The sequence below is a fragment of the Embiotoca jacksoni genome, unplaced genomic scaffold, assembly GCF_022577435.1.
Source record: "Embiotoca jacksoni isolate LCO1_2020_lvr unplaced genomic scaffold, fEmbJac1.0.p SCAF_10, whole genome shotgun sequence".
Taxonomy (NCBI): domain Eukaryota; kingdom Metazoa; phylum Chordata; class Actinopteri; family Embiotocidae; genus Embiotoca; species Embiotoca jacksoni.
In genome coordinates, this window is record NW_027185230.1 from 13,203,496 (window position 1) to 13,218,741 (window position 15,246).

General features: G+C 44.0%; 1 protein-coding gene across 1 annotated transcript in view; it reads right to left on the bottom strand.

Annotated features, from left to right (window-relative positions):
- The window catches only part of LOC138209503 (netrin receptor UNC5D-like), a 167,763-nt gene extending 153,120 nt beyond the window's left edge, over positions 1–14,643 (bottom strand). The window contains 1 exon segment of the mRNA XM_069168133.1: positions 14,198–14,643. Within this exon segment, the coding sequence (XP_069024234.1) occupies positions 14,198–14,282 (85 nt within the window). The 5' untranslated portion in view covers positions 14,283–14,643.
- Positions 14,644–15,246: the final 603 nt, after the last annotated feature.

The window sequence follows — 15,246 nt, forward strand, 5'->3', positions numbered from 1 at the left end:
CACCGTTGCAGCCATTTAAAAAGATTATCACTGATTTGTGTCTCGTGAATTGTCCATAAAAAGTTACTTCACATTTATTTAATCCAACATCTATGCCTTCTCTTTCACTAAAAATATATATATTTTTTTTTTAATAAATCCAGAATCTTTGAATATTGAAGTATTTTTCACTTCATAAGTTTCACCTCTGAACACAAGACATCTTCAATTCATTGTGAAGTCGACTCCGACTGAAAAGTTTGCACACTGGTGTTTTTTCAGTTTGCACATTGCACTTGTTCAAGTTGCGTATTAGACCATAAGTGCCTTTCAAACTAGTTGGTGATCACACAATTATGTATATGGAGACCTTAAACTTTGATTTTAAGTGAGAAAAAGAAAAGAAAGAAGAAAAAAAAAAAAGATTCCTCCTTCAGCAGGTGAATATGAAAAGAGCCTTGAATAAAAGCAATGACTTGGAGAACAAACTGAAGGGAGCAGGTGGACTGACTCATGGTTCCAGCTGTCACAATTACTGAAGACTCGCCTGATCACGATTAGAGCCGACCGCAATCATTTTGCATCATCGTCGGAATCGTTTCTATTCACGTTTCATTGTTTATTTCTTGTACGCCAGTTAATGTTCAACGAAAATCTCTTGAAGTAGCCATTACGTCACGACTGCATGTGCTCGCTGTATAAATGCGCGGTTATAACCCGTCGACTCGGTGCACACGTTTGCTACCTTCGCTTCAATCTGGTCAACACTCGTTCGGTAGCCGATGAGCAAAGAGCAAAAAAGCTTTTCTGTTTTTTTTTTTGTTGTTGTTTTTTTTGTTTTTTTTTTACTCGCGTGAAACACTGCTGAGGAGATGAATGAAGACAAGAGACATAAATTAACTGCTGGCATGAAATGCAGATGCAGACAAATTCGTGGCACCAGCCATCACGATTAGACCGTAGGAGATCTCCTGGCTCTTTAGAGTGCACTCGAGAGAGAATCAACAAATCACATTAATACAAACACGCACACACAAAGTCAGAAACACCCCGATACAAGTGAATCTAAATGTAACGTTGACCTACAATCGTGGCGAGTTCGAACACACAGGTGTATTAAATTTCAGTCCGCTGCGTTCATCAGAACAATTCATCTCGCTTCGATAATTGACTAGAATTAAAATAAATCATAAAAAAAAAAAATTAAAAAAAAAGGGAGAATGCCTGCGGATTACACTAATGCACTGTCCTTAACATCAACAAAGGGGCAGCCTGGTGAAATATGTATTTCTGTCACTCCTTTCAGACTCGCTCAGGATCTCGCCGAGGAGCTGGTGGCCACAGTCTCAGCGAGTTAGAGTCAGCGAGACGGGTTTTCTCCTGCCAGTTATCGAAACGGGCAACATCACCCAGAAGGAGCTAATGCGCCGCTGTAATGAAACGACACAATGAAAAGAACAATGGACGTGCAAAGAAAGGCCCATATCTGCCACGGTGGGAAGAGACGGGTGGAAATAACACGAGACGAGGGGGGGGGGGGACCTGAGCGTCCGAATGATTATTGCATTGTATGAAAATTGATTTTATATAGAAGCTATTTTATTCTAGTTACCACAGTCGCAGCACCTTCATGTTGAATTCTTATAAGACACAATAATCAAAATAGTTTGCAATTAAGTTTGTGCCATTCAATTAATCTATGAATTGACTAATAAAGCAATTTTGTGTTGATTTTCCAGCTGTATTACTCAATAGATTAGCTGACCGTCAGAAACTTAATTGGCAACTATCTCGATAATCGTTTAACGAATTTCAGTGATTTTTTTTTTTTTTTTTTCTACGAAGAAATTCTCCGATTTAAAGTTCTTCAAATGTGAATAACGGGAGGATTTTGGGGCAAATCAAGCAATTTCCAGCGCTTTCTCGCAATTTGCGAACCGAGCTATTCAAACAACTGAGAAGACAATCAACAGATTCATCCAATTAAAAGCTTTACAGTTTCGTAGCGAGTCTAACTGTAAAAATCAAAGAGAGACAAATTGTAGTGAAAACAAGAGAGTCTTGAAATCGGGGGCAAGACGCTCTGGACCCAAAGCGTTCGACAAATGGACTAATGTCACGATTCTTGGGCATCGCGGTTGCGTGGTGGCTACGAGGGAACGAGAGTCCCTCGGAGGACGGGGCGCAACGTCGGCGGCTTCTGTTCCGCCTCGGGAGAGCTCTCCGTTAGCCTCGAAAACAAACCCGGCGCCGTGCTGCAGGTTATCGTACGCCTTGTAGGTCAGCGGAGAAAAAAGACGGAGAACTGAATGTCAGCGGTATATTACCTCGGTATTTGTTTGTGTGTGTGTTTGTATGTGTGTGTGTGAACAAACAAACAAACAAACAGCGTATATATATACACGGCCTGCAGGGAGGACAACATATAACAGACCCGAATCCAGACAAAGACGAAAACACTTGCACTCAAGACGGTGCACTTAAAGCTCAAAAACGACGGCCGATTCTCACATCATCTCCAAAAGGTCAAGATCATGCTGGTCCCTCTTACACTTCTGGGATAAAATATCGTTTTTGTTGCTGTTGTTGTTGTTGTTTTCAAGCCTTGGATATGTTTATCACAACGTCACTTTCCTGTGCAGAACATCTTCCTATAATATAAAGCCGAAAGCACAAACAAATAAGCGGGTTGTTGGTTTTTTTTTGCGCACGTTACAATATTTATTCCATTCGAGGCTTCTTCCCTCCCCCCCCTCTTCTTCTTATTCCTCTCCGCTGTATTGAATTTGATTGTTGGCATTCATTGGCTGAGACTTTGGGAGGCTTGTGTTATCGACTGACTATGGATCAGGACCACTCCAGCCTGTAGGCTATTAGGAGAGCCAGCAGTTCAGACTCCAGCCCCCGCCGCTCTTTAATTGGTCCCCTCAGAAGCCCCGGCGCACACAAACTTCACAATCACGTGGGAAGATTATACTGCAGAGAAATGAGAATCTCCCTCTCCACCCTCCACCCCCGCCCAACCCACCCACCCACCCTCCCCCCGCCCCCGCGAGCGAGCGCGGGCCCCGCCATCGATTAGCTCGCTCCATCACTCCGGCTTCTTCTTCACTTATATTTACCTCATTCCTTTTCACCTGCAGATTACAATCAGCCGGGGTGGTCTTTGAGTAAACCATACAAATCGAGATAAAAGAGAAGCAGACGGAGGAGACAATGGCTGGAACAAATGGGAGATGACTCGGGACTGCCTACTGGGTAATTGGGTTTTATCCTGTCGTTTTATCAGGGCCTTGTTTTGGATTACAGCAATACGACGTGCACATACGCGGGGGGAAAGGAGAGGGATACCTAGACATTAGCGAGATCCCACGATAACTGATTAGGAAGCGGGAGCGTGAGACCGTCGCTGCACTCTCATTACGATACAGCAAAGAAGAAAAAAAAAAAAAAAAAGCGTTTGACTGTATTCCTGCAGGAAAGTGATGAGCTTTTTTTTTTTTTCTCCTTTTACACTCTGGTATCTAGATATTGGACACAGTCGGTAAACACAACGCGCGCACGCACACACACACACACACAAAAAATGTCAACACGAGAGGCTCGCCGCACAATAGTTTGTCTTTTCCTATTTCCGCATTCTAATTCGCAGCGTGTTCATTTCAACCCGACATTTCAATTTCAGAAGCTTCTCCAATTCAATGCCTTGAATATGGGCCTTGTCAGTAACAAGTGTACGCACCGGTTGGAGGTACCGTGACAGACCGACAATGCCAAAGAGTCATCCCCGGCAGCAGAAACACTGTAAGTGTCGGTGCCGCCACAAAAGCAATGCACGCAAACTGCAAGACATGACGTCGCTGAGCGTGACGTTTTATTGAATGTACAGTCGCATTACTAAAGCAGCTGGAAGACACGTTAAAAATCATCACTTGTACACGTTCTTTTACATGTTTCCCTTTAAAACTTGTTGCAAAATCCATCCCTCATCCGAACTCGGCAAACTTTGAAGGTTTTATATTTCAGTCAATGGCGATTCCATTGAAAAGAGAATAAACTCTCGTTGCTCTTCGGTCTCCGGGTGATGGGATTGAAAACGTGCCGATTCCTCTCGGCCTGTGCTCGAAGCGGTTCAAACGTGGAGCTCGTGGCTTCGGCCGCGGAAGTTGTTTCGGGAATAAACTGCGACCCTCGTGTTGGTTGCAATAAAGGATCATATTAACCAGCGAGACAATATGGCTGTTTAATGCGTTTTTAATAGTTTTGGGAAGGACAGCGGAGCTTCTGCAGCTCGTGGTGGTGGGGAGGGGGGGGGGGGGGCACGCAGCGAGCTCTGCTGCAATATGGGTTACTGGGATAAAATGCATTGTTGTTGTTTTTTTGTCTTCTTCTTCTTCTTCGGAGGAATTGTCGAATAATGCAAATATAAAATAACTACAGTGTTAATCAGTTAGCTGAATATAGGAGCTCTGGCTTCGTAATGTAGATCCCCGCGTCGTCCTCCGCTTTGAGTTTGAGCCGAATCGGCGAAGATGAAATGAAGAAGAAATAGGCGACGCTATTTATTGATTCGGCCGTCTGTGAAGTGAAACAAAAGTAGTCTTTAAATGAATGTAGCCACATCGATGCGCAGAATAGATGTTATCCGTCTTGATGACAAAGGGGAGTCCTTGGCTGAAGGGGAACCTCATCAAAGTTACACATACAGAACCCTGCAGAGAGCAGAAGGAAACCACCCAACTTAACGTATGGATTTATACTCAGCTATTCAAGGCATTAAGCAGCCGTGTCAATACACAACAAGGAACGGTTCAACACAGACCTGGATGAATGTAAATATAATTTTACATTCAGATTTTGTTTTCTCATTTTGTTTTCATTCTCATTTAAATGTAAATCGGTGGCACGAGTCAAATTTTGAGCCCCTCGATTATAGTCCTATTAAATATACAACCTTGTATCACGGCAAAGAGGGGGAAAAAAAGAAGGAAATAAATGGGAAATAACTCAAGAACAATGTCACCTCCTGAATTCAAACCTCATCGCGCATGGTAGTCTACGATTAATGACATCATGCCACCCCTCCTGCCTCCTAATACCGCTGCAAGATCTCATTTCGTGCTCTCAATACTTATGTTGCGGGACCTTGGTCACATGATCCTTTGTCACGTGACATTTACGTGCTGGCGCGTTACAAAACGTGAAACTTTCACGCTTAGGCAGCCCAAAGCGTACCTATCTCACGTTTTGCTGTAGTGGACGGGCGTGTCAATTTCACGCTCTGCTGCGATACTGCCCTGAAATATGACATCATAAACGTGACCAACCAATAGGCAACAGGAGGTCATGTAGCTGTCAATACAGCAGGAAGTAAGAGCAATATGTGATTGATGTTGATGCCAATGAAAAAAAACCACAAATGCTACAATTCTTTAACAGTCAACAGCATGAATAGATGGCCTGCTTTGAAAAAAAAAAAAACCTGAGAAAGTAAGAACCTGACTCTTGTTTGCGGATAGTGGGTTTAAAAAGAACAGAAACACCCAATAAAGGTGGAGCTGGAGCAGCTGAAGTGGAGAACAAACTGTGCAGCTCTGACTGAAGTGTGACATTTTACCAAAGAGCAGGCGAGGAGGAGGAGAAGAGGAGAAAAAAAAAAAAAAAAAAAAAAAGCAATGACAATGAGTGCCAAGGAAGGCACGGACAGCTCGTCAGTGTTTGCGGATCACGGCTGAAAGGGTCTAAAAGGGGGCTGGCGGTGGGCCGCGGAGGGGACGATGCAGCAGTCAAGCCGCGAGAGGAGCCGAAACGGACCGTTTAGTGAACTCTGAACTCGCGATTATTGAAGGCCGAGCCCTTTATATCAAGCAAACTTGCCTTTTACGAATGTCGAGTCCAAAAAATAAAGAAGAAAAAGAGACAGCAAAGATAAATGGTTAAAAGATAGAATGGGTGCAGCGGAGTCTCCCCGTGGTTTTAAACGGCTCGTCCAAACACCGGCGTGCCTCTCGTCCCGTGGAGATTACTCTTTCTGCTTCGGCAAGCAGCACACTTATTTTTATTTTTTTCTACCCTGAACCGCCAAAACGCTCTCATCAAAGCTCGTCTCCAAGGGCGAAACTTCGACGGGGCGATATCGTGTATCCCAGGCATTATAGTAGCCGTGAAATACATATTCATTACGCTTAACTAATATAAGCATGTTCTGACGACCAGTTGAGATGATATCATCCTGGAGGTGGACCATTATAAAGCATCTGATGTTGAGGTTCACAGAGTCTCAGCTTCCATAATTGTCGATCGTTAATTTGTTTTGTTTTAAGCCAAAAACACGTGACGGCACACAGATAAACTGTTGGCGTACAGTAATGACGGCGTTGCACAAATGTTGTATTTCTGATCTGATTATTACATTTAAATTTAGTCATTACATTATTTAATAACATGCTGCTTCACTGCCATTTAATGAGGCAGTCAAAGATGATCAATTGTTTGCAGTTCATTTGTGGGTTTATTTGTTATTTCTGTTGACATGAACATTAATTGTGACTTTGAACTGTTGTTTTGGATTCATGAAATATGGATATAAAAGAGAAAGCCCAGTCATCTTTAATGTAGTCCGTTTGTTCCAAGTTTACTCTGGCAAAGTATGGAAATCTTCTTTTTTGGAGGGTTTAACGTCGAGTTGTTTGCGTTTCATCATATCAAAAGACAACGTTTTCCGAATCTTTCTCTTTGTCTGCCGAACTGAGGGTTTCTTGTACAAAAAAAAAAACAACAAAAAAAAGAAACAACAAACAAACACAGGAGGCATCTTCAAAAGGCCAATGGAGCTCCACTTTCCGTTTCATTTCACGAATAAGAGAGCTTTGTTGGTTTTACAACATACAGTCACACACGACTTCAGAGAGGTATTATGTAGGCTTCGTGTGCCAAGGGGGACTCTTAAACCTCATCCTGCATCTCTGACACTCACAAAAGCCCCAAACGGCCATTGACGACAGACAGGGCTGCATGAAATATAGTCAGGCACAGTGCTTTTCTGGAGCTCGCGGTGGCACGGAATTATTAGTTCTTATTTTTTGGGGAGAGAGGCGGCAAACCCGCCATGAAAGGGGAGGTTTGAAAATATGAAATGTGGATGATCGACCACTACTGCTTCCAAAACAATGAACCCGGCCAAAAGGTCGCGGTGCTCCCGAGATCAAAAAAAGGATCTCGGTTGTACGCGACGCTCCAATATTTACCACCGACCCCTTACTTGGGGGGCTGCGTACTGAACTTCAACACTGACCGAATCGCTTCGGGACTATCTAATATCCAAAAATGCCTCGTCATTCTGCGTCTAATTTCGATGCCGAGGCCACGCCCACACTAACAATTTACGCAGGAGTGAACCGTAGTAGCATCAGTGAGCGACAGCGTTCACCAGGTAGATAAAACAAAACAAAAAACACCCAGTTTCAAGTCATCTTACGTTACATCACCTCATTTCACTCTTTTCAAACTATTATTTTTTTTTTTGTAGCCATTTCTTTTGCGCCGCAATAACTGGAGGGTTCTCCGTTTGCAACCGGCAAACTACCGTGGACCGATATTGTGCGAGGCGTTTGAGGGACATCGGTAATTTATAGCATCAAGGAAATAGCTTCCATGTACAGCGTTTTAGGAAGATCTGTTTACTGTAGCTAAAGGAAACATCCAGGGTTACACTCTCCCCCACTAAACTGCATGAAAACTCAAGATATGTACTCTAATGTGTAATTTCTTTTTTTTGGTATCGGTAAAGGGATCTTTAAAAAGGAACTTGAATCAAAGTAAAGGTATCTGTACCCATATTAAAAAAAAAATTAAAAAAAATGTGAACGATACCAAGCCCAAACCTTACCGATGTAAATTTGAATAATGTCAAAGCCAACGTGGTACAGACTTGGCTTCATATTCTTTGTATAGAAAAGTGTACGAGGACTAAATCACCGACGATGATATACTTGATACGTTTCCAATAAGTTTCACGTCAACATTGTCACAGAGTATTATGGTCCACAGTTCAGAGTTTCCGCACTGAGAAGTCACCTTGAAAAATAAATAAATAAAAGAAAAACCTGACGAATAGCATCAAATACATAAAAGAGAAAAGCAATTGACGTCTTAATTTGTTCTTTTTGACTCACTTTGATCCTTCATTTCATTCGATACCAGAACGTCTTCACTTCTGGGAGTCGAAACACTGCAGTACACACACGCATACGTAAACCCGAATTTTAATTCCAAGTCATTAAATATGTATTGTTTTTGATTACTCTTGGAATTAATCCATCAGGGAGAGCAGTGACAGGTGCTGGCTGTTACTGACAAACCTCTGTGGCAGTTACTGATAACATGAGACGCTTAAATATTCTGCACTGTAACCCTCCTATCCGTCTTTCTCTCGCCTCTCCTGCTTCTTCTTCTTCTTCGTCTTCTTTTTTTCCATTTTGAACGTTACTCGCTTCCTCACGCTGCTTTTTCCAAACCCTCCTTCGGTCAGGTGAGTTGAGAAATGATACCAGAAGCAATGCATTTGTCACGGCGACAATCCGCCGAAACCAAATTACACCGAAAGGGAGGGAACGGGCAACGAGAACGGACGCGGGGGCGCGACGGGTATTTATGAAATAAAAGCACTTGCGGGAAAACAACCGTGAAAAACCACAGGTACAAACTGGAAGCTACGAGAGAGGGAGCGGGAGAGCGGTGGGGAGAGACCCGTTTGGCATTGAAGTGAATGTGGCGTGTGCGGTGTGAATCTAGCATTTGTGGAGATGCCCTTGAGTTAGCCAGTGAGGCATTGAAAGGTGCATTGTGGATGGGCAGTTATCTCCAAGGCTTCCCCTTTCAGTGTTATTAGAAAAACACATGACAGCACAGCCCGGCTCGGATGGAAGAGAAAGCTTCGAGGCCGAGAGGCAAAAAAAAAAATATATATATATTTTTTTTTAAAATAAATAAATAACAAAAACCCTGCAGGATGCGACTGAAATGGCCGCATCTGACAACCTGTCATTCTCTCCGCAACGTACTGCAAGAGTGGATTATAGTGCACGCATGGAGACACCCCACATGTATAAAAGATGCCGAGTGATTAAAGTGTAATCGCGGCAACTGTCGTGTGCATAAACGCCTGAGCGCCGAGTAGATCGGGCTGATCTGCGCGCAGTTTAAAGAATCTGCGCGGGCTTAAATGAACCTCTCATTTGTTTTCGATCCGTTCACGTCGGCCAGCTGAGCTCGTCTCTTTTGCGCACGCAAGTTCAAATTGGCGCGTTTTAAATGCGAAAAAAGATTATTTGGGAACGATGGTTCAAGTGACTCTTGACGAATGCTGATGAACCTTTTATCCGCCCTTTCTTTTTCTCATTAGCGAAGAGCAGCGTGCTTAACATCCCCCCCCCCCCTCCCTCCGGCCCCCTCCCCCACCACCCCAACTCTGCCGGCAGCAGTTTCTCGAATAAAACAATTTCAGGAATAATATTCTCCCCGTTAAACTTTTATAGGTCATTTATCATGTTAACAATTCAGGCTTATCAGTTTAACAGTCGTGAACCAAGTATTTGGATTGAGACAAATAAGAAGTGGCAAATTTAAGTAGGCTGCAGTTCATCATTTTATTTTCCAGATGCGTGTTTAATCAACACCGCACGTCTTCTGCTGATGATCTTTTTTTTTTTTTCTTAAACTATGTACACCGAGCGTCAGCAGAAACCCGCCACTGAAAGGGAAAGGGATCAGTATCCGGGCCAACAAAAAAACCTGATCGTTGCTTTCCAAATTAAAATGATGCCTCGTGTTAAAGCTCTCTACATCCAAGAAAGAAATGTACAACGGGAACAAAAGACAAACTGTGCAGAAATACGACGTTACATCACCAGGTTTATAAAAAGCATTGTGTTCTTTTTATTGGACCAAACAAAAGGATTGTGTTCCAATCAATCCCACCTCTCACGGGAATATCGTGAACAAAAGCTTTATCTTTTTGACGAGATTCCAAAGTCTCCATATCCCATGCATACCAAAAAAAAAAACCAAAAAAAAACCACAACAACAACAACACAATAGCTTTTTGATTACTGCTGCCGCTCCGTCCAAAGCCAGACACTTTATAGGCGTAATGAGCGCGTGTAGGTTTACTTCCAAGTGAAATTTTCTTTCTGAAAAACACTCCCAGGAATATTTCCACATATTTGATCTAGTAGCTTTCTGGAGAAAATATTTCCACTTCACCCCCCTCCCCCACACCTCCCCTCCTCCCCTCTCTTTGGCTTGCAGGGGGGAGGAGGAGAGGGGGTGATCTTAGGTGCCTCTGAAAGTGGAGAAGAAGAAGGAATGATGGGAGAGAAGGGGCGTTTTGATGGGTTGGATGGAGAAATGGGCTCCGTTTGAATAATGCAGCAGCGAAACGGGGCAATGTGACTACCATGCGATCTCTTGCAGAACAGAAACAACTGGATGGAGACTTCCCCAACTGTGCTCGTGAATTCATGTCATGTGAAATGTCAGTTAAATCAAAGCCGGAGCTTGAGAAAGATTCTGGCAGTCATTTTTTTTTTTTTTTTTGGGGGGGGGGATAAATAAAACATGGTAGAGATGACTCCATTGCCCTTTATCCCCCTCTCTCTTTGTGTCTCTCTTGAGCTGTTTTTTTTTTTTTTTAGGGTTTTTTTTCCCCCACTTACACCATGCTGAAGCTAGGCTGTGTTTTTTTTTTTTTTTTTGCAGCAGGCGGTATAATGGACTACACGGGCTGCGGCACTAAGCCTCGACCACTAAGAGCTCGGCCAATTTCATTAAACCGAAGGGAAATTCGTGGCCCTAAAATTAAATGAAATGCAGTGTATCGCGCGAGCATCTCGCCGTGCCGGTCGACACGCGCCTATCTCTGCTGTGACCGACACTCGGTTTGCAGCGAGGCGGGAGCGGTGGTTTCTCCTTATAACGTGATCCGAGGTCAAGCAGACATTTTTCACGGCCGCTGCTTCTCCTCCCGTTTCCCTCGGCGTGGAGAGAGGCCGGCGTCTTCGCTCCGGGCGGACCAGTAACTGTCATATCAGACCAAAAGGGGTACAATTATTGATTTCACCCTGACAGGCTTATATAGCCCATTAGGACCAAATTGATGGTTTAAATGAAGCGGTCTATCCCATCCCCCCCCCCCCCCGACCAATCTTGGATCTAATTTAAAAGGATATCGCCGCCATTATTCTGCAGTTTTTTTTTCCTCGACTGTTGACGAATCCCGTAAAAAGACCAAAAAACAACGGGGTTAGCTCGTCTCCGTGGCCCTCAACCAGCCCCGAGTCGATTCATCGATGTGCTGAAGAGAAGTCCTCAAAAAACGGTCGCGAATCGAAAAGTTTCAGCGCCGTAGGTTTCGCAAACGTTACTCAAACTGGAGTCAATAGTGTATTTATTGGGGACTATTTTTTTTATGCCAAAGATTAATGAGCGTTTGGTGCATCTACGTCATTTATGTATGCGGACAGACTCGAGATAAAAAAAAAAAAAACTCCAGTGCCGACGTAATGAATGAACCAAGTCACGCGCCGCAGCCGTTTGACCACACCGATGTTGTTGTTCATTGTTTCGGGACAACAAAAGGAGCCGGAGGGCACCGGGGAATAAGCTACGTCAAGCTTCGGCTCCACGGGTGATAGTTCTTAGTCGGGTCAAATCCTATTTGTCAAATCAGGCTCGTCTTGGGACTTACTAACAACGGGGGGCGGGGGTGAGGGGGGAGGGGGGGGAGGGGGAACACACACAAAAAAAACAACAACAACCCTCCTTGCCCTGCGGTTCGTTATTTTGACAGCAAAATTAATTCGAGTTTACGTGCATCTACTACACATCAGCTGAGGCCGTGTTTAATGTATTTGTGATATACTTTCGCGCGAGCTCTTTCCTGTTGTTTCAATGAAAATCTGGATATGAAATTTCAACGTGGTCCGTGGCTCGTTTTAGCTGAAGTAATATGACAAGTGGGAACGCAGATCAGTCTTTTTCAGCAAGACAAAGCTACAAAAAAAAAAAAAAAAACACCCTGAACGCCACACCTCTTTCTCACGTGCGACACACTCCAACACACATTAACACACGTACACTGCGACGCACTCATTCACGGTTAACGCTGCTGCTGCTGCTGCTGGTAAACATTTCATCAGCCCCATTTCCTCCCCCGGATCCACCTGTGGGCTCCGATAGTAGGTTTCTCCTTTGGGGTGAGTTCGTTCCAGTCTCTCTGCCGTCTTGGCGTTCCCAGCTTTAAATCATATGCTTAGCGGATGAGTGATGAATCCTCGCAATACATGTGGATCAGTGAGTTATAACTCGGGCCTGAACTGGCAACTAAATAAGCGACTGTAGGGGAAAACACGTCCTGTATAATGTGCATGGACGTGGCAAGAGAACTGACATTATATTTCAACCATGCTCTGTAACTTTGCCTCGCTTTCGCATTATGTAGCCGTCATTTTTTTTTGTTGTTGTTGTGGAGAATGCCTTTTTCATTTCATGTCACGTCTGCATAATGAATTTGACTGTTGACATGCATATCATTGCGCAACATAAATATTTATTTTAAAGCCTGGGAGAGGGCCACTGCGAACCTGGCAGATGTAATACAAAATATACAGCACCTATACAGCTCCATCTTGCACGAACAAGCACTCGCTTTCACTTTCATGCACTTGCAACATTATTGTTTTGTATTCCCACCCCACACCTTCCTGCCAAGCACAGGTCACTCCTTTCAAATATCATGCAACATTTCACATGGAAATGATGCAGCCGCTGCGGAAACGCTGGTTGTATAAACACAATTTGGAGCCAGTTTTGTGAGGTTATCTTCAATGCTTTTCAGAGCGACTTAAAAAAAAAAGAAAAAAGAATGACAAAACCCTTAATCTAATATTTATGCAATGCAAATATCCAAGCCGAAGCTAATTTCCAAAACTTGGAATGCAAAAATGGAAACCTTAGGGCTACTTAACTAATTGACTTGCAAATGCATCTTTGTCTCATCTCCAGCGCGAGCAAAATGGATGTCAATAGGTCAGGACGGATTCGCCAAATGAGAAAGCAAAGATTTCGTGATGATCTGTTCACTGACCAAACCGAAACACTTTCAGACGGCGCATAACAAAACACGGTGCCCTCTCGGGCTTATATCACCGCCGAGAGTTCAGCAGAATCCCATCTGTGCGTAATCATTAAGACAGACACTGGGTGGGTTTTCAAAGCACAGCAACCCTTTAGTATCCACTGGCCTACCATCTTGTAAATACACAATCACCGAGCCTTTTTTTTTTTTTTTTTTTAATCCAACCAATTCTTTTGCACATGCCTGAGAAATTTCAATGAAAAACAAAACAAAAAAACATCTACAACTTTCACAGCAACCATCAATCAATCATCCCCATGTATCACCACAGCTCGGGAGCACAGTGTATTCAATAGCCCGTCTAGTCCATACGACAACTTACATAGACTAAAAGTAGGAAAATAGGACAGACTGGCATGCCAACTACTTTTCTGCTTATATTTTGTCAACAGGAAAACAACAGCGTAACAACTATTTGTCCAAATGCGGTGGATTTGAAATGCAAAAAAAAACAAAACACAAATACATTTATTCACAAGCTTTGTCAAACGTGTCTCGTGCAGTGTTTGAAATAAGGTTTCGCCCTCTCCACTTTAAAACGCGACAGCAGCAGCAGATCAGTCAGTTGATCTCGGATTGAAGGTTGTTTTCCCGAGCCAAATGAATCGTCAGTGTAGTTTTGATTCATCATCAGCTTCACTTTTATTCATTCCGACAAACTCGTCTCACTTTAAAAAAAAAAACAACAATCACCTGGTCAATAAAAAAAAAAAAAGCTCACTCTACCCAAAGAAACCCCCCCCCCCCCCCCCCCCCCAGCGAGCGTGTTGCGCATCACAAAAACTAGTCCGAATTCAAATGCCACGTCAAAAACGTCTCACTTCATTTTTAAATTTTTTTTTTTAAAGACAAAACGGTAGTCGGAATATCACTTTTTAAAGCCCAAAACCAACTCCAAACCACAGTCTGCCGAGGCACACGCCTTTTTTTTTTTTTTTTTCCTCGAGTTTTATTCCGGAGACCCCCCCGCCTCCACCCTCACCCTCCCCTTCCTCACACCCCCGTGCCGGCTGCGGTGCTTACCTCTCGCTAACGCGGCCGGGACTCGCAAACCGAGAAGCGCGAGGACGGAAAAACTCAGGTAGCATCCTCCCGAAAACTGTCCCATCACGGCTCAGCTGCTGGTCTCCCTCCCCCCGTCGGAGTCTGGGGCCACCGGCCGCGGGTCTCGAGCATTTGGTCGTCCGCTCGAGACTCCCTCCCAAAACACGTCTCCCGTGTCTCTCTCTCTCCCCCACCACCACCACCACCACCTCCACCTCCTCCCCCCGGGCGAAACGCGCCGTCCAGGTGTTGTTTAGGGGTCCGCCGCGAGAACTGTCACCTCACGGAATCGCAGTGCGGAAGGAAGAGACGGAAAGTGGTGCCGAGCTTTCAGCGGTCCGACACTCAGCTGCGCGAGAGTGGAGTAATCAGACGGAGCTCCGCGCGCGCGAGCCGGCGGCTTTCGTGATTTCCGAGTGAGAGAGTGAGAGTGAGAGAGAGAGAGAGAGAGGTGAAGAGAGAGTGAGAGAGAGGTCTTGTTCAAACCCCGGTAGACCTGTTGAGAGATGAGAAAAAAAAAAAAAAAAAAAAAAATGTGCGTGTGCGCAAGCGCAGGCAATTGTTTGTGTGCGCGCATGTAATGACTAAATGAAAGAAACTACGGGGCCTTTCAATTATTTATTTTTTTTCTCTCTCGTCTATTCCATTTTTCTTACGTTTTCAGCAAACACCCAAGCCTGGTTTTCTGGACAACAATGTGATCATTCAAATCAACACAATTGTCTTGGAGCTCCTGCCAGTGGCACTATTTGAAAAATTGTTGTTTTTTTTTTTTTTTACTGGGCTAATTATCTCCAGCCTATGAGCGCGAGGCTTCTCGTGTCCTCCTGATGCCAATTAAGCAGCCATTATCTCAGTTGCTGCTTTGAAACGATTCAATTCATCTTATATTGGAGCGATCAGCCTCACATTTCCATTTTTTTTTTTTTTTATGAGCAGGGATGGAAGAAATATAGATCTTTTTCTCGAGCAAAAGCATGATGAAACTTAGACCGTGGCTTGTCAGAGAGCTCTCCCGGAACATTGTG